Consider the following 16,870-nt stretch of genomic DNA (forward strand, 5'->3'; position numbering starts at 1 on the left):
TCAATTCCCTCATCCAAGTCATTTATAAATACGATAAATGACAACGGGCCCAGGACAGAACCCTGCAGCACCCCACTTGCCACTTTTTCCCCAGGGTAATGAGGAACTGATGAGGAATTGATGCTTTTGAATTATGGTGCTGGAGGATACTCTTGAGAGTCCCATGGACTACAAGAAGATCAAACCTCTCCATTCTGAAGGAAATCAGCCCTGAGTGCTCACTGGAAGGACAGATCCTGAAGCTGAGGCTCCAATACTTTGGCCACCACATGAGAAGAGAAGACTCCCTGGAAAAGACCCTGATGTTGGGAAAGATGGAGGGCACAAGGAGAAGGGGACGACAGAGGACGAGATGGTTGGATAGTGTTCTCGAAGCTACCAGCATGAGTTTGATCAAACTGCGGGAGGCAGTGAAAGACAGGAGTGCCTGGCGGGCTCTGGTCCATGGGGTCACGAAGAGTTGGACACGACTAAACAACAACAATGAGGAACCATTAATGAGTACTCTTTGGGTTCGGTCAGTCAACATAAAAGGAAGAAGGTGTGTGGGTGGAAGAGGGAAAGCAAGCAAACTCAGGCACCAATTCTTAATCTTAAAAAATTCTTTGGTTGACCAGCTGGCAGGGAAACAACTCAAAAAGAGAAGGAACTGAAGGGAGCTGAACTTTCAGCAAAGCTGACTGAGTAGCCCTTCTCCCTCCTCTGCCTCTCCTTCTCTCTCCCCCTCGGTTTCAGCATGATAGATAAATGCTTTCATTTGGTTGTAGAAGATGGCTGCAGAATCACTCCAAGTTTGATGCATTTCAACCTTGGCAGTCCAGTTCACTTTATCCTGCAGCAATTTTCCTGTCTAGTTGAGGCCATTGCTTCCATTACTTTCCTGTGGTCATTGTTCTTTTGCCTCCTGCCCCACCGTTTATTTCAAGGAGCCCAACTGGCAGCCTCTCACTCTTTTCCAGTAATGGAAACTTGCTTCTGTCAACCATTGCCAGCTACTTCTGGACTTACATTCCTCTGCCTGCATTTTAGAACAGTGGCCAAGGACTCGGATCTTTCAGCTTGCATAGATATACATCTGGCAACCTGAGTACAATAAACAAACATTGGGTCAGTCTTTTGAGCCTGCCCTCCCTGCCCTCAGGCCTACCCTCTTAACCTCAACCATGTGCACAGAGTTCTGTGGAGAATTTATCCAGTGGCTTGCTACGTACAGGACTGTGCTCACAAATACACAGTCTGGGATGGATCATGCATTAGAAGATTTACATTCTTATTCATGCACAATTACAGCAAACATGCAAAGGGCAGGATGTGGACTGAGCATGTTCCGCTTGTCCCACTGCACATTTACCTAACTTGCCATTGTTTGGATAACTCTAGCATGATAACAGAAGGGATAGATTCCTGCAACCAGGACCACATTAGACTAGGTCATGGGTAGGCAAACTAAGGCCCGGGGGTCAGATCCGGCCCAATCACCTTCTCAATCTGGCCCATGGGTGGTCCGGGAATCAGCGTGTTTTTACATGAGTAGAATGTGTGCTTTTAATTAAAATGCATCTCTGGGTTATTTGTGGGACATAGGAATTCATTCATCCCCCCCCCCCCCCCCAAAAAAAAAAATATAGTCCGGCCTCCCCCACAAAGTCTGAGGGACAGTGGACTGGCTCCCTGCTGAAAAAGCTTGCTGACCCCTGGATTAGGTCTCTTCCTGCAATGTATTTGCTTTCAGTTCTGTCAATCACAATTCCAATTCCCCTATGTGTGCCCTCCTCCTGGAACTGCAGGCTTGATCACCCTTACCAATCAACACTGATTTATTTTATTTTATTTATGATTTTCAAGTTTATAAGTGCATCCCAATCTATACATCTCCCCACTCAGTCTATAGCATCATGAATCGTTAAGATGGCATCATGAGGTTATTGTCATCTAAGTACATGAGGTTGACAAGTTTAGCTTCTTTTAAAGGGAATTAGCAGGGGTAACTCATCAAGTTGACAGAAGACCCAGATCTTAAACCCTAGTTGCTGCTAAACAGCTGCAAAGCAGCAGGGAAGATGGCAAGCAGAAGGGGAGTATGTGACCCAGTCAGCACTTTTCCTCTACATCAGCTCCCTGCCTCAAGCCACTATTCCTTGGTGTTGTGGTAAAAATCCATTTGGACCGCATTTGGGTAGAAAGGTGGGGAGGCGGGGTTGCGAGGCAGGGAGAGAGTGGCAGGTTTAAGGCTCAGCCATCCCTCCCCTTGTCCAACGCTTCTTCGCTGCAAACAGTCTTGCTGCTGTTGCTTTGAGACTTAGAACTGCTTCCAAGTGTCTAATTTGGCCCTATGGTGAATGGATAGAGTGATACAATAGTGTTAAGATCAGCTGTGAAAAGTGTGTAATAAAACGGCTCCCATAATCATGGAGGAGGGAGGGATGAGGCAGTGGCCTGGAAGTGTGGACAGTGTGAGGCTTCTACCCAGACCAATTATTCCAAAGCTTGAAACCCTTTGATGAGACTATCTCCCCACGACTGCCTCTGATTTCGATTTCATCTTCCCATGTTGCCAGCAAGTCAAGATTTCAAACCTCTGTTTCAGCTGCAAATTCCCACCATTTCGGTATCCCCAGATGTTCCTCGATGCAACGTAATAGAACTTTCTGAGGCTGTTGTTCCTCTGACCCATGAAAGGATGTGCAGGGAGGATGCTAATTTTAACTGATGGGTTCAGCTTATATGCATGGTTCCTTACTTCTCAGGGAATTCAGCTCATGTGAGTACAGCACTCAGTAAGAGAAACCAATACGCACACACTTTAACAAAATCTGAATCCAGGTAAGAGGTGATGAGCACAGAAAGGTATAGATGTGTTCATATATTTCCATCCTAGAAACTATACAGATGGTAGAGGCACATACAGGCCCATTGATTGGTTGAATCATGTATTACCTCTGTCACCTATTAACTCATCCTTTTTGTCAATCTGTGGACCAGGAGTTCCAAAATTGTGGTCCATGGACAACCAGTGGTCTACATGCTTCATTCAGGTGGTCTGCAGCCTGTCTGGATTTGTGGTCGTGTGTAATACAAATAAAATACAATTTATAAGAAAGGAAGGAAGCTTACAATACAGTTAAAAACCATACAGCATCTGGCCCAAAGCTACAACAAGACAAACAACCATTAAACACTCCTGCAAGATCCTCAGCTACTTTCAGGTGGCCCATAGGGAAGAAAGGTTGGAAACCACTACTGTAGATGGAACGTAACACAGAGGGCAAAAATATTGCAAGCGGCAGGAGTGTCTCGCTGAAAATAGGAGCCCTGTGTTGAAATGTCCCTTTGCAACATGGAGTTGAACTTAGCCTGTGTCTTGTCTGATGGTGTCCAAAAACTACACATGATGGAAATCATCCCAGGGAGGGTGGGGATATTCAGCAAGCTCCACCACTCCCCTTCCCTGTGCTGCCTTTGCCCTATCAATCTATTCCTATTTTATTTCCACAATTCATTTTGCACTTTAACAGCATAGTCTCTAAGCTGTGTACAGTAAGGTTAAAAAGATACAGTAAAGGTGAACTCAATGAAAACTAAACCAAGGGCCTTGGCTCATCGGTAGACCACCTGCTTTGCAGGCAGAAGGTTCCATGTTCAGTCCCCAGCATCTCAGGTGGGTTAGATCCTTGTCTGAAACCCTAGACTGCTGCTGCTAATCATTGTAGACAACACTGAAGTAAATGGGCCAGTGGTTTGTCTCAGTAGAATGCAGCTTTCTGTGTTCCAGGGCATAGGATAAGCTTGACAACACATTACGCAGGTGAGGACAAATTGAATGCAGGGAGTTTCTGTTGATTCCACCACCAGCTCCATGTTCCTTGGAACAGGTCATTTCGGTCCTCATTGTATGCTTTTGACAAAAGAGTCTCTTGATCCTACCTCATTATTGTATTTTGCATGTGGCAAACCCTGACCTTCTAAGGAGCCCATTTACGTCTTCACTGAACAATGATTCTTCTTGATTTTTCCCTATCCACTAAGATCAATAAACAAACCTTGCTGTCATTAGCTTCCTTTTATCAATTTGATGAGCTATTATTTTGTGTGTATTTCTTGAAATATATATATATATGCTGTTCTCATGCTTCGCCTTCAGTCCTATTGAAGCATTCAACCAGTAATATTAAATTGCTCAAAATCCTCATTATTTCAGGCCGTGAACTGTTGCTCATGCATTGAACAATTTGGCTTCTTCGTCTTTTATCTCTATTTTGTGCCAGATCTTAAACCCTTCTTCTTTGAAGTCCAGGAGCTTTCAGTAAAATGCATTTTCTAGTAAACATGTATGAAATCACAGCCTTGTTAGTGTAATCCTATGCATATTGATTTAGAAGTAAGCCCCACTGCATTTGATAGGACTAACTCTGGGGCGAGCGAGTTTAGGATAAGGCTGCAATCCTATACACACTCACCTGGAAGTAAATCCTGTTGAATTTAGTGGGGCTTACTTCTGGGTAGGATTACTGTGCAAATCGCATAATGCAAGCAAGCAAAGTCCATAGATCAGCTGCAGTCGGTCACATAGATCCTAGCAGGTGGTACTGTATCAATACTACAGCCCAGTTAATGATTTGCAAGTGGCTTCTGCCTATCTAGTGCTCTCCAGATATTTTGGACTGCAGTTCTCATCAGCCACAGCCAGTACAGCTGTGCTGGCTTTGACCGATGGGAATTGTAGTCCAAAATGTCTAGAGGGCACCAAGGTTGGCAATGGTTTGTTTACCCTTTTACAGCATCTCTGCACTATAGACTTAGACTACTGTGATCTCTTCAAAAAGCGGTGGGAGGTGTAATTACACATTTATTTATGTAAAAGCATTTCATATATACATTTTAAAACCTCTATGCGGTGCACACTATGTACTATATAAAAGTGACATCCATGAAAACAAAAATATAACCTCAAACCATATAGAATCAAATGAAAATGAAGATTTTGGGGATTCATACACATAAATCAGGGTCCACTTTTGTGAGTCAGGCAAACCCTGAGCAAAAAGATAAGTGTTTCCAAGACACCCGAAGCAACTGATGGTTGCTGTTTCACATATGGATGAGGGAAGGGCATCATTCCACATTTTGTCGGTGATACAGGGGTTCCGGAGAGAATGATCAGCACAGCCTTGAAATGTCAGTTTCCTGCAACTCCTTGGGGAATGCAATAGAGTTTTATTTGATCTTTTTTTTCCCAATTTTTTTTTATTCCTTTTATAACACAGATAAAAAAACACAGACAGGAAAGATAAACAATACGAACAAATTCTTGTTATATCCCTATTTTTCTAAACATTGTTAAGTTGGCTTCCCCAAGTCCCACCTATCTGATTTTCATTTGACTTCATCTTTAGCAGTTTACAAATATCATAATTTCTAACCATCTTTTTTTTAATCATACTTAAAATAACTTCATATTTTATCACTTACAAATAATACTATTTTAAAATACCCTATCTTCTACTTCTTTGACCAAACTGCGGGAGGTAGTGGAGGACAGAGGTGCCTGGCGTGCTCTGGTCCATGGGGTCACGAAGAGTCAGACACGACTAAACGACTAAACAACAATCTTCTACTTCTAACCCTACAGCCTATATCCACTTCCTAAGCTATTCTAAGGTTTAAATATTAATATATTCTTTCAAATATTCCTTAAACTTCTTCCAGTCTTCTTCCACCGTCTCTTCTCTCTGGTCTTGGAGTCTCCCGGTCAGTTCGGCAAGTTCCATATGGTCCATCATCTTCATCTGCCGAGTTTTATTTGTTCTTAATGAATAATGTTTTCTAGTATAGAGATAGCCCCTTGGTAGTCTTAGTGCAATTCCTTGGTTTTAAAAGTCTTGCCCACAGATCTTCTGCTTCATATTAGATTAATCGGCTTGAATTCTGCACCTATAACAAGATCATACTTCAGATTTCTTGGAGTGGTTTATACAGGGATCCCAACTGGGCAGTGATCAGGCCTAGTTCTGCTTGGTTTTAGTATAAAATGCAGCTGTGTGCATGCAGAGTTAGTCTCACCAAGAAAAACACAACTGTCAGGCCATTAATGATGGCTTACCAGGTTCTTGACCAGGCATCCCCAAACTCGGCCCTCCAGCTGTTTTGGGACTACAATTCCCATCATCCCTGACCACTGGTCCTGTTAGCTAGGGATGATGGGAGTTGTAGTCCCAAAACAGCTGGAGGGCTGAGTTTGGAGATGCCTGTTCTTGACAAAACTCTTGTTTTTGCTGCTCACTGGGGACAGCAAAAATAGTGAAGGTTGGGTTGGCAGCAGGCCACACAGTGGTACCTTGAGTTAAGAACTTAATTTGTTCTGGAGGTCCATTCTTAACCTGAAACTGTTCTTAACCTGAAGTACCATTTTAGCTAATGAGGCCTCCCGCTGCAGCCGTGGCCGCCACGCAATTTCTGTTCTCATCCTGAAGCAAGGTTCTTAACCTGAGGTACTATTTCTGGGTTAGCGGAGTCTGTAACCTGAAGCGTCTGTAACCTGAGGTACCATTGTATATGGTTGATGGACTGAGTTTGGATTGGTGGGCCTTGAGCTATGCAAGCATGACGTGATACCAACAAGTGAACTTTGAACATATTGCTCATCATTTTTACATATTTACATTTCATTTTTGATATATATTCCTATTTTCTTTTCTCTTTTAGGGAATACTGGGAACACATTCAAGATTGAGCCAGTTCTAGGCATCATCACGGTGCTGAAGGAACCAGACCTGACCACCATGAACCAGTTCGTTCTGTCAGTCAAAGTGACCGACCAGGGCTCTCCACCACTGTCAGCCACAGCCATTGTCCGCATATCTGTGACCATGTCAGACAATTCCCACCCGAAGTTCACGCACAAGGAATGGCAAGCTGAAGTGAATGAAAATGTTGACTTTGGAACTTCAGTGATCTTGGTCTCGGCAATCAGCCAGTCTACGCTAGTTTATGAGGTTAAGGAGGGCAACACCAACGGAGCCTTTGCTATAAACCCCTACTCCGGGGTCATCACTACTCAAAAGCCCCTCGATTATGAACGCACTTCCTCGTACCAGCTCACCGTACAAGCCACAAACATGGCCGGCATGGCATCCAATGCCACTGTGAACATCCAGATCATCGACGAAAATGACAACCCACCAGTCTTCCTCTTCTCAAAATACCTGGGCAGCATCAGTGAGGCTGCACCTGTCAATAGCATCGTTCGAAGCTTAGGGAACAATCCGCTTGTGATACGAGCCACAGATGCGGACAGTAATCAGAACGCTTTGCTTGTCTACCAGATTGTTGAGTCCACTGCAAAGAACTATTTCACCGTAGACTCCAGTACAGGTGCAATTAGGACTATTGCTGACTTAGATCATGAAACCATTGCACATTTCCATTTTCACGTCCACGTTCGAGACAGTGGAAATCCACAGCTTACGGCAGAAAATCCAGCTGAAGTCACCATTGATGTGACAGATGTCAATGATAACCCTCCAGTTTTCAGCCAGGCCATGTTTGAGACCATTTTGCTCCTACCAACATACGTTGGAGTTGAGGTTCTTAAGCTCAGGGCTGCGGACCCAGATTCAGAAGTCCCACCTGAAATGACCTACAGCCTGATTGAAGGCAGCACAGAGCATTTCCTCATCGATTCTGTTTCCGGGGTGCTGACTATAAAAAACAACAGCCTCTCCAAAGATCATTACATGCTCATAGCAAAAGTATCCGATGGGAAGTTCTATAGCACTGCCGTAGTGACCATAATGGTCAAAGAAGCCATGGACAGTGGCCTGCACTTCACACAAAGCCTTTACTCCACATCCATCTCAGAAAACAGCACCAATATCACAAAAGTAGCAGTGGTCAACGCTGTTGGAAACCGCCTTAACGAGCCCTTGAAGTACAGCATATTAAACCCAGGGAACAAATTCAAGATCAAATCCACTCTGGGTGTCATTCAAACTACTGGCATCCCATTTGACAGAGAGGAACAGGAATTTTACGAGCTGGTGGTAGAGGCTAGTCGCGAGCTGGATCACCTGAGGGTAGCCAGGGTGGTTGTCAGAGTTCACATTGAAGACATCAATGACAATGCTCCAGTGTTTGTTGGGCTCCCATACTATGCCGCTGTACAAGTTGAAGCTGATCCCGGCACCCTGATATACCGAGTCACGGCAATTGATAAAGATAAGGATGCAAATGGCGACGTATCGTACCTGCTGAAGGAGGACTATGGGCACTTTGAAATTGACAGGCACACTGGCAGCGTCACATTAAAAGCAGCCTTTAATTCTGACTTATCTAACATCGAGTATCTAATTATCGTCATTGCCAAAGATGGAGGCAATCCATCACTTTCTGCATCTGTAGAGCTGCCCATTACGATAGTTAACAAAGCAATGCCCGTTTTCAACAAGCCTTTCTATACGGCCTCTGTAAACGAAGACATCGAAATGCACACCCCAATTCTGAGCATCAATGCAACCAGCCCAGAAGGTCAAGGAATCATTTACATCATTGTAGACGGTGATCCCTATAATCAGTTCAACATTGATTTTGACACCGGAGTCCTCAATGTCATCAGTCCATTAGACTATGAAGTAAACCCCATTTTCAAATTGACAGTGAGAGCCAGCGATGCTCTCACCGGTGCCCGAGCTGAAGTAACGGTGGACTTAATTATCAACGATGTCAATGACAATGCTCCGGTTTTCGACCACTTTGCATATAATGCCACTTTATCTGAAGCGTCTCTGATTGGGACACCTGTTTTGCAGGTTGTTGCTACGGATGCGGATTCTGAGAACAACAAAATTGTTCAGTATCAGATAGTCCAGGACAACTTCAACAGCACAGATTACTTTCACATCGATGGCACGAGTGGCTTGATCCTAACAGCCCGCTTGCTGGACCACGAGCTGATGCAGCAATGCAGTCTGAAAGTGCGGGCAACGGATAACGGATTCCCACCTCTGAGCAGCGAAGTTCTAGTCAGCATCTTCGTAACAGACATGAATGACAACCCTCCCGTTTTTAACCAATTGATATATGAATCGTACGTCAGTGAGCTAGCTCCTCGGGGCCATTTTGTGACTTGCGTCCAAGCTTCTGACGCAGACAGCTCTGATTATGACCGGTTGGAGTACAGCATCTTGTCTGGAAATGACCGTACAAGTTTCGTGATGGACAGCAAAAGTGGGGTCATCTCCCTGTCAAACCATCGGAAGCAGAGGATGGAGTCAATGTACAGCCTGAATGTCTCTGTCTCCGATGGTTTGTTCACAAGCACAGCCCAGGTCCATATCCGGATTCTCGGAGCGAACTTGTACAGTCCTGTCTTCACACAGAGTATTTACGTGGCAGAGGTTAGAGAAAACGCCGCTCCTGGAACCAAGGTAATCCATGTGAAAGCAACGGATGGAGACTCAGGCATATATGGGCAAATAAGCTATTCAATCATAAACGACTTTGCCAAGGATCGTTTTTTGATTGATAACAACGGACAGATCATCACAACTGAGAAACTTGATCGGGAGATCCCTTTGGAAGGTGACATCACCATCTTCCTGAGAGCCCTCGACGGAGGAGGGAGAACCACATTCTGTACCGTGCGAGTCATAGTGGTGGACGAGAATGACAATGCTCCCCAGTTCATGACAGTTGAATACAGGGCAAGCGTCAAAGCAGATGTTGGGAAGGGTCATTTGGTCACCCAGGTCCAAGCAGTTGATCCAGATGATGGTGCAAACGCAAGGATTGCCTACTCGTTGTACAGCGAGGCCTCGGTTTCTGTTGCAGATCTGCTGGAAATTGACCCTGACAATGGGTGGATGGTAACCAAGGGCAACTTCAACCAGCTTAAAAACACAGTTCTCTCCTTCTTCGTCAAAGCAGTTGATGGCGGCATTCCTGTGAAGCATTCGCTTATCCCTGTGTACATTCACGTTTTACCTCCAGAAACCATCTTGCCTTCTTTTTCTCAACCCCAATATTCCTTTACGCTATCAGAAGACACTGTAATAGGTAGCACCGTTGATGTTCTGCATGTTTTGCCTAGCCAGGGTGCCACCTATAGCACAGTTAATGGTGAATTGCCAGGGAACAACAAGGATGGAGTGTTTATTATAGAGCAGGACACCGGCATCATAAAACTTGATAAGAGACTGGACCACGAGACAACTCCTGCCTTTCACTTTAAGGTTGCTGCAACTGTACAGCTAGATAAAGTGGATGTTGTGTTAACAGTGGATGTGGACATTAAGATTTTGGACGTCAATGACAACAAACCCATGTTTGAGGCTGCCAGCTATGAAGCCATCATAATGGAAGGAATGCCCATAGGAACCAAACTTATCCAGGTTAAAGCCATTGATGCAGACTGGGGGGCAAACGGTCAAGTCACGTACTCTCTCTCAGCAGAATCGGATGCTGACACAATCACAGAGGTGTTCACCATTGACAGCAACAGTGGCTGGATCAGCACCTTGAAAGACTTGGACCATGAGAAGAACCCCACCTTTGCCTTCACTGTAGTGTCTTCCGACCTGGGAGAAGCCCTATCCCTCTCATCAACCGCCTTGATCTCCGTCACGGTGACAGACATCAACGATAACGCTCCAGTGTTTGAGCATGAGCTGTACAGGGGGTCCGTGAAGGAGAGCGACTCGCCAGGCGAAGTTGTGGCTGTCCTCAGCACTTGGGATGAGGATACATCTGATGTCAACCGCCAAGTTAGCTATCACATTACAGGTAATGGGCCTCTCGGGTTGGAGGGCTAAGGGCGGGGAGAGTTTGAACTCAGTGGCAAAGCACAGGTGCTCAGTCCATGACTTTTCTGCTTAAATAGCATCCTGCATAGCAGAACTAGGAAATACCTATCTTTGCTTGAGACTTTGGAGGTCTGTCACCATTCAGAATAGACAGCATCATGAAAAGTGGAACAGTGGTTTGCCATAGTACAAGGCAGCTTCATATGTTCATCTCAAACCTGTTTTGATCCCTGGCACAAGAAACCAATCATAGAACCATAGAATTGTAGAGTTGAAAGGGACCCCAAGGGTCATCTATTCCAGCCCCCTGAAATACAGGAATCTCAACTAAAGTATCCAAGACAGATGGCTGTCCAACCTCTGCTTAAAAACCTCCAGCAGAGAGAGTAATGTGTGTAGGTCCGGGTGCCAGAAATTGCTGAGAACTTAACATGTCACGACACAGATCCACACAAACCATTTTTAGGGTATTATTCTCTTGCTTGGTTCAGCCCTAAGTGCATAAAAACAGGGGAAAGCATAATTTGTATTGGGCCTTTTTAATTTAACCGACTCACACTTCACACTGTGCTGCCGTTTAGCAGCCTCTTTATATAACCCCCTTAAGATTTATGTTATCAGCATGGAAAGGATTGTAGCATTGTGCATCAGCCAGAGAAAATGAGCAACATTTGTTTTTCAGAGTAGGCAGAGGGGGTAGGCATTGGGTGGGTGGGAGACTTTTGTACATTCATAACTGTCTTATTTTACTTAATTAAAAAGCATCCTTTCCATTCCTAGATAGCAAACCTCATTAGAAACATTCATTTTTAAAGGCATTAAGTAGCCGTAGAAAAGAAAGAAGCGATGGTTCCCATATATATAAATAAATAAATAACATATGGCTTGGGCTTCTTTGACCTTTTTTAAAGGTTGGGACCACAAATAACTGTTGGGCCATCTTGCTATTAGCACATTTTCTTTCTTCCCATTGTGCTGAGGGATTGTCTTAAGGATGTTGTTTTTCATATTTTCATTCAGTTCAAGCACTTTGTGGCCTAGCAAGTGGAATTCAACCCACTAGCCATTTGCTGCGGCTTGCCCGGTGTCAACCTTGTTGCTTTTTGCAGCCAAAGCTCCCATCATCCTCGTCCTATATCACTTAATGGCAAAATAGAATTCTAAGCAGATTAGGCCATATAATTTGGCCCTGACAGCCGTGAGTAAGTGAAGCTGCCTTACACTGGAGCAGATTATTGGTCCATTTAACCCAGTATTGTCTCCTCTGACTGTCATTAGTTCTCTAGGGTTTTGTGGGCAGGGAGCTACCCTCTTCCTGAAATCCCCTTTTCACTGGAGACGCCAGGCGTTGAATTTGAGACCTTCTGCATCCAACCATGTGTTCTGTCGCCAAACTGAATTCTGCCCATTGAGCCAGCCACCGTGCCTCAAACAATAATCTTATCTCACAGGCTTTCTGTGAAGGTAAAAACAAAAATGACTGACCGCCTTGAGCATTTGTGGGCAGCTATAGGGACTGAGTTGAATTACTTGAGAGAATATTCCACGTGCTTATGGGAATGACCATTGGGTAGTGTGGGCCCACGGTTGTGGAATAGCTTCACATCTTGCATGAAATGGCGGCAGATAAGCAGGGGCTGTGTTTGCCGTCCACTCAAACAAGATGTATCCGAACATGAATGTGACCGTACAACTTGGAAGCAGAGAAAAACGATGAAGCTTTCCAGGACGGGTGGAAATGTTACTATCCCGCTAAAACATCTGCTTGCTCTCGTTAAGCAGGTACCATTTCATGCCAAGTAAGAGCCACGTTGTGTGCATTTAAATGCCAACCCATAATGAGGCTCCTTAAGCCCCTTCTGCTGTGGTAATAGAGATACCAGGGTGTGTGCGCGCTATGCTGCAGTCCTGTGCACACTTATTCATGTGTAAGGTCCACACATGACAGTTGCTGTAGGAGATACCAGTTTTGCACATTAGCAAATTACGATAGTTAGTCCCAAATGCATCTGAGTGCTCTTTGTTCCCCGGTGTTCGGAGATACGTGTCAAGCCAGTTTTAGGAATACAGTCTCTCTCTCATGTTTAATCATCCCAATCTCCTAATGAAGTAACCCTTTTAACTTACTGCAAAGAGGAATTCGTGCCACGCTGAGGTTTCCCTTAAATATCAAAATAAACAGAGAGCCGCCCTAAGTCCCCCGGTCCATGCAGAGGATTAGATTTCAAGTTTCATTTTGATAGAGGAGCCCACAGTTTGGGGGGCTGAGTCTCCAGTTCTCATTGCTGTCAGTGAATTCCAATTTTAAAACTCTTGTCTCACAACGTGCATCAACAGGCATGAAGCACCGATCAGCATGGATTTGTGACGGTGGATGTTCAAAGTATTGCCACCTTCAAGGGATTTAATTCATTCCTATCTCCCCCCAACCCGCCCCCCCCAAAAAAGGAAAGTGAAACGTTATTTGGTGTGAAAGTAAAATCTTCCACACTCATAAATCTCTCTATATTTATGTATTATCATCACCGCACAATTAACTTTTAATTTTCAGACTAGAGATAAGGGAGAGTCCCAATGTGGCCAAAGCACAGAATTGCCAGTTAGATGCATATGAAGGAAGGAAGGAAGGGTGCTTTGGAAATGGAAGCACATTCCCTAAGAACTCATAGCTAGGTTCCTGCTGCATATCCAGCAGAAAGAAGCCATATCTGTGAAGCATAACTTGTTCAGAAGACCTGGGTGAATGGAAAGGTATATCACCTGGCACCAATGGCATCAAAAAGACCATAAAGATGGGGCCAAGTGAGCCTCTCTCTTCACAACTGTGGTGCCACTGCTGAAAAGGCCCTGTTCTAACTCACAACAGGGCCTCAGATCATAAGCCTTAGATAGATTTCTATGAAGTGTTATCCTCCATAGCACAAATATTTACACATGAGGGAGGGAACAGTAAGCAATGAGGTCAAAGGAAAATGCAATTTGAGTGGTGATGATGATGATGATTAAAATTTGTATACCACCCTTGACCTGAAGATCACAGGGCAGTTCACAACATAAAAAGAAAAAATGAGAACACAAAATTCATAATGAAAAAATAACCCCTCTCCCACAAACACATTTAAAAGGACGTAGAATGTTAATCAGCCAATTCAATTAGAGCTTGAATGTATACAAAAATAAGCACAGTGACCCGTGACAACAGCAGTAATGAGTGTTTTCACTATGACACAGCTAGCCCTCTGGAAATTGTGGTGTTAAGTTACCAGTTCCAGTGCACAGCACAAGACAATTACAGATTAACCCGTTTTGGTTAACTTCCCTGTAGCCAGTGCATCCTGCTGGATTTGTGCATACCGTTGTAGGTGCGCCTGGGTACGTGCACAACCTTATAAGGAAGCCTTCTGTGAACCATGTTGTGGACATGAGAAGCCAGCAGCTACCTCCGTGATCTGACACAATCAGAGAAATAAATAGCTGCCCTCTGGCTGTGTGTACAACCCAGTTCCTACCAGCCTTTATCCACAAGGGTGCGGATCTGCTACGTACATAAACACTTGGAGGAATTTGACATTGTGATCTTCTTCCTTGTGACTGTGGGTTGAAGTTGGATGCCTTCACACGACATACTCAAGACCTGTCCAATAGCAGCTTGGCAAACATTGCTCATGAATTTTCGGAAGATCATAGAGCAGCAGTAGTTTATGGGCTTATCCACACTTAATCTTTTGCCCTGCTCTTTCCAGTCCACTCTATGACTGAGTGTTGTTGTTTTTTGCCCTGAGCTTTCCCTGCAGAAAGCAGCTCTTTAAAGCTGATTCAGAGCAAACGTCAATTCAGGTTTTCAGTGGATTGACGTTTGCTCCGATTGAGCTTTGTGGGGTGGGTTTTCATGGGGGAAATTCCAGAGCAAAAGAAAAGGGTGCTTAGACACAGAGCTTTAAATTGTGGACCATGCCTGGAAAGAACGGAGGAAAGTTAAGTGCAGATAAGCCCTGTATCTTGTGGAGCATACTCATATGTAACAATCTGCTGCCGATTTTTACCCTTGATTTACAGTTGACTTGAATTCATCCGATTAAATGTAACCAAGCCATGGTTTCCTTCTTCAGAGTAGACCAATGTGAACTCAAGGCTAAGATCTGCTAGTACAGAAGGAGTGTAAATAGGAACGCAGGAAGCTCCCTCGTACAGAGTCAGACCATCACTCCAACTAGATCAGGAATGACTACACTAGGGCTGTAGTCCTTCCAAATGTTGCTCAGCTACAGTTCTCATCATCTTCAACTATTGGCCCTGCTGGCTGGGGCTGATGGCAGCCGGCATCCAGCAATATCTAGAGAGCCTCAGGTTCCCCACCACGGTGTACAAGAACAAGTAACAGCTTTACTGGGTTTCAGACATGGACCCTTTCTGAGCTCTGTGTAGAGATGTCAGAGACTGAACCTGCATCCTCCTGTGTGTTAAAACATATGCTCTACAGCTGAGCTACATCTTTCCCCCCCAGTCACCGTTGTGTCATTTATTGAGATACAAATTCTAGAAAACGAATATCATGGGCATTTCGCTCCATTTGTTTCCAAGCATATTCAGCAGTTTGGGTGGCACTGTGGAATTTTAAAGGTTTAACTTAACACTTGAAGGTTTTTAGAAATTATTCCCACCGGGAGCCCCGCCCCAAAGTGAGCTCACTCTGCAAGCTGGAACATTCCACTGGGATCAGTTCAAGTGTTTGGCTTTCCTTTGCCAATGCCATTCTGTCACTCTGAGGCTCAGAAGGCTGGTCTGTAAATACAATCCTGCACAAACCATTTACTTCACGAAGTCTCCGCAAGCAAGCGGATCACTGAACCCAGAGGTGAGGGAGAGGGGATAATTAATGTGAACAGTGTTTGTTGCGGTCTGAGCAGTCTTTTAGATCTGCCCTCAAAGGGAAGGCAGTGGTTACCTGCAAGATGTGGACAATCCATCTTGAGCTAGAAATGTAAAATCTTACGGACGGCTATTCTGCTCTCAAGAGATCTCAGCACTTTTTGGAAGAATGCTTTCATTCACTTCAGCGTTTTGCTGTAGGCTTCCCTCTGTCTGAGTAACAAACTACTCCCGCGGTTAGTAGGTGATCCACAGTTCCTGAGCTCCTTGATGCTAATGATCTGTAAATCATCATTTTGCCATTATTGGGATTAATAATGGGCCAAATTATTACAATATTGCAACGTCTGTAGAATTGTGTTTTCACACTCCCCACCCACCATGTGTGTCCTAAGAGGCTTGGACATGCGCTGCCTCAGACATTTCAGTCAGTATAATGTCCAGGACACAGCGAAAGGAAAACAGTTCTACCTGTATCTGAAGACGTGTGCACGCACACGAAAGCTCATGCCAATAACAAACTTAGTTGGTCTCTAAGGTGCTACTAAGGGACGTGGGTGGTGCTGTGGGTTAAACCACAGAGCCTAGGACTTGCCGATCAGAAGGTCGGCGGTTCGAATCCCCGCAACGGGATAAGCTCCCGTTGCTCGGTCCCTGCTCCTGCCAACCTAGCAGTTCGAAAGCACGTCAAAGTGCAAGTAGATAAATAGGTACCCCTCTAGCGGGAAGGTAAACGGCGTTTCCGTGCACTGCTCTGGTTCGCCAGAAGCGGCTTAGTCATGCTGGCCACATGACCCGGAATCTGTACGCCGGCTCCCTCGGCCAATAAAGCGAGATGAGCGCCGCAACCCCAGAGTCGGCCATGACTGGACCTAATGGTCAGGGGTCCCTTTACCTTTAAGGTGCTACTGGAAGGAATTTTTTTATTTAGTTCTACCTGAGAAAGAGCACTATTCAACCAAGAATCTGATTCTAGCCAATTCAGACGTAAAGAAGCAGAAAGTATGAGGGGATGGAGAAGAAATCTATTCAGTTCACATTTAAAGGAGAATGTACCTCGTTCGTACTTTCCAAGGAATACGCACAGCCGCTTTCCAGGATTTTGGAGAGGTTCCTCTCAACTCCACCTTGAGACACTGGAATCAGACTTGTAGAGTTGGAAGGGACCACGGGGGTCATCTAGTCCGACCCCCTGCCACGCAGGA

The 16,870-nt window shown here is 44.8% G+C and overlaps 1 protein-coding gene across 10 annotated transcripts in view; it reads left to right on the plus strand.

Annotated features, from left to right (window-relative positions):
• The window catches only part of FAT3 (FAT atypical cadherin 3), a 468,770-nt gene that overhangs the window by 370,914 nt on the left and 80,986 nt on the right, over positions 1 to 16,870 (plus strand). For all 10 annotated transcript variants that reach the window (XM_028726039.2, XM_077926982.1, XM_077926985.1 and 7 more), the window contains one exon: positions 6,703 to 10,776. In XM_028726039.2, coding sequence (XP_028581872.2) covers positions 6,703 to 10,776 — 4,074 coding nt within the window. The remainder of the gene's footprint in view (positions 1 to 6,702; positions 10,777 to 16,870) is intronic.

Source organism: Podarcis muralis, chromosome 4 (assembly GCF_964188315.1).
Source record: "Podarcis muralis chromosome 4, rPodMur119.hap1.1, whole genome shotgun sequence".
NCBI lineage: Eukaryota > Metazoa > Chordata > Lepidosauria > Squamata > Lacertidae > Podarcis > Podarcis muralis.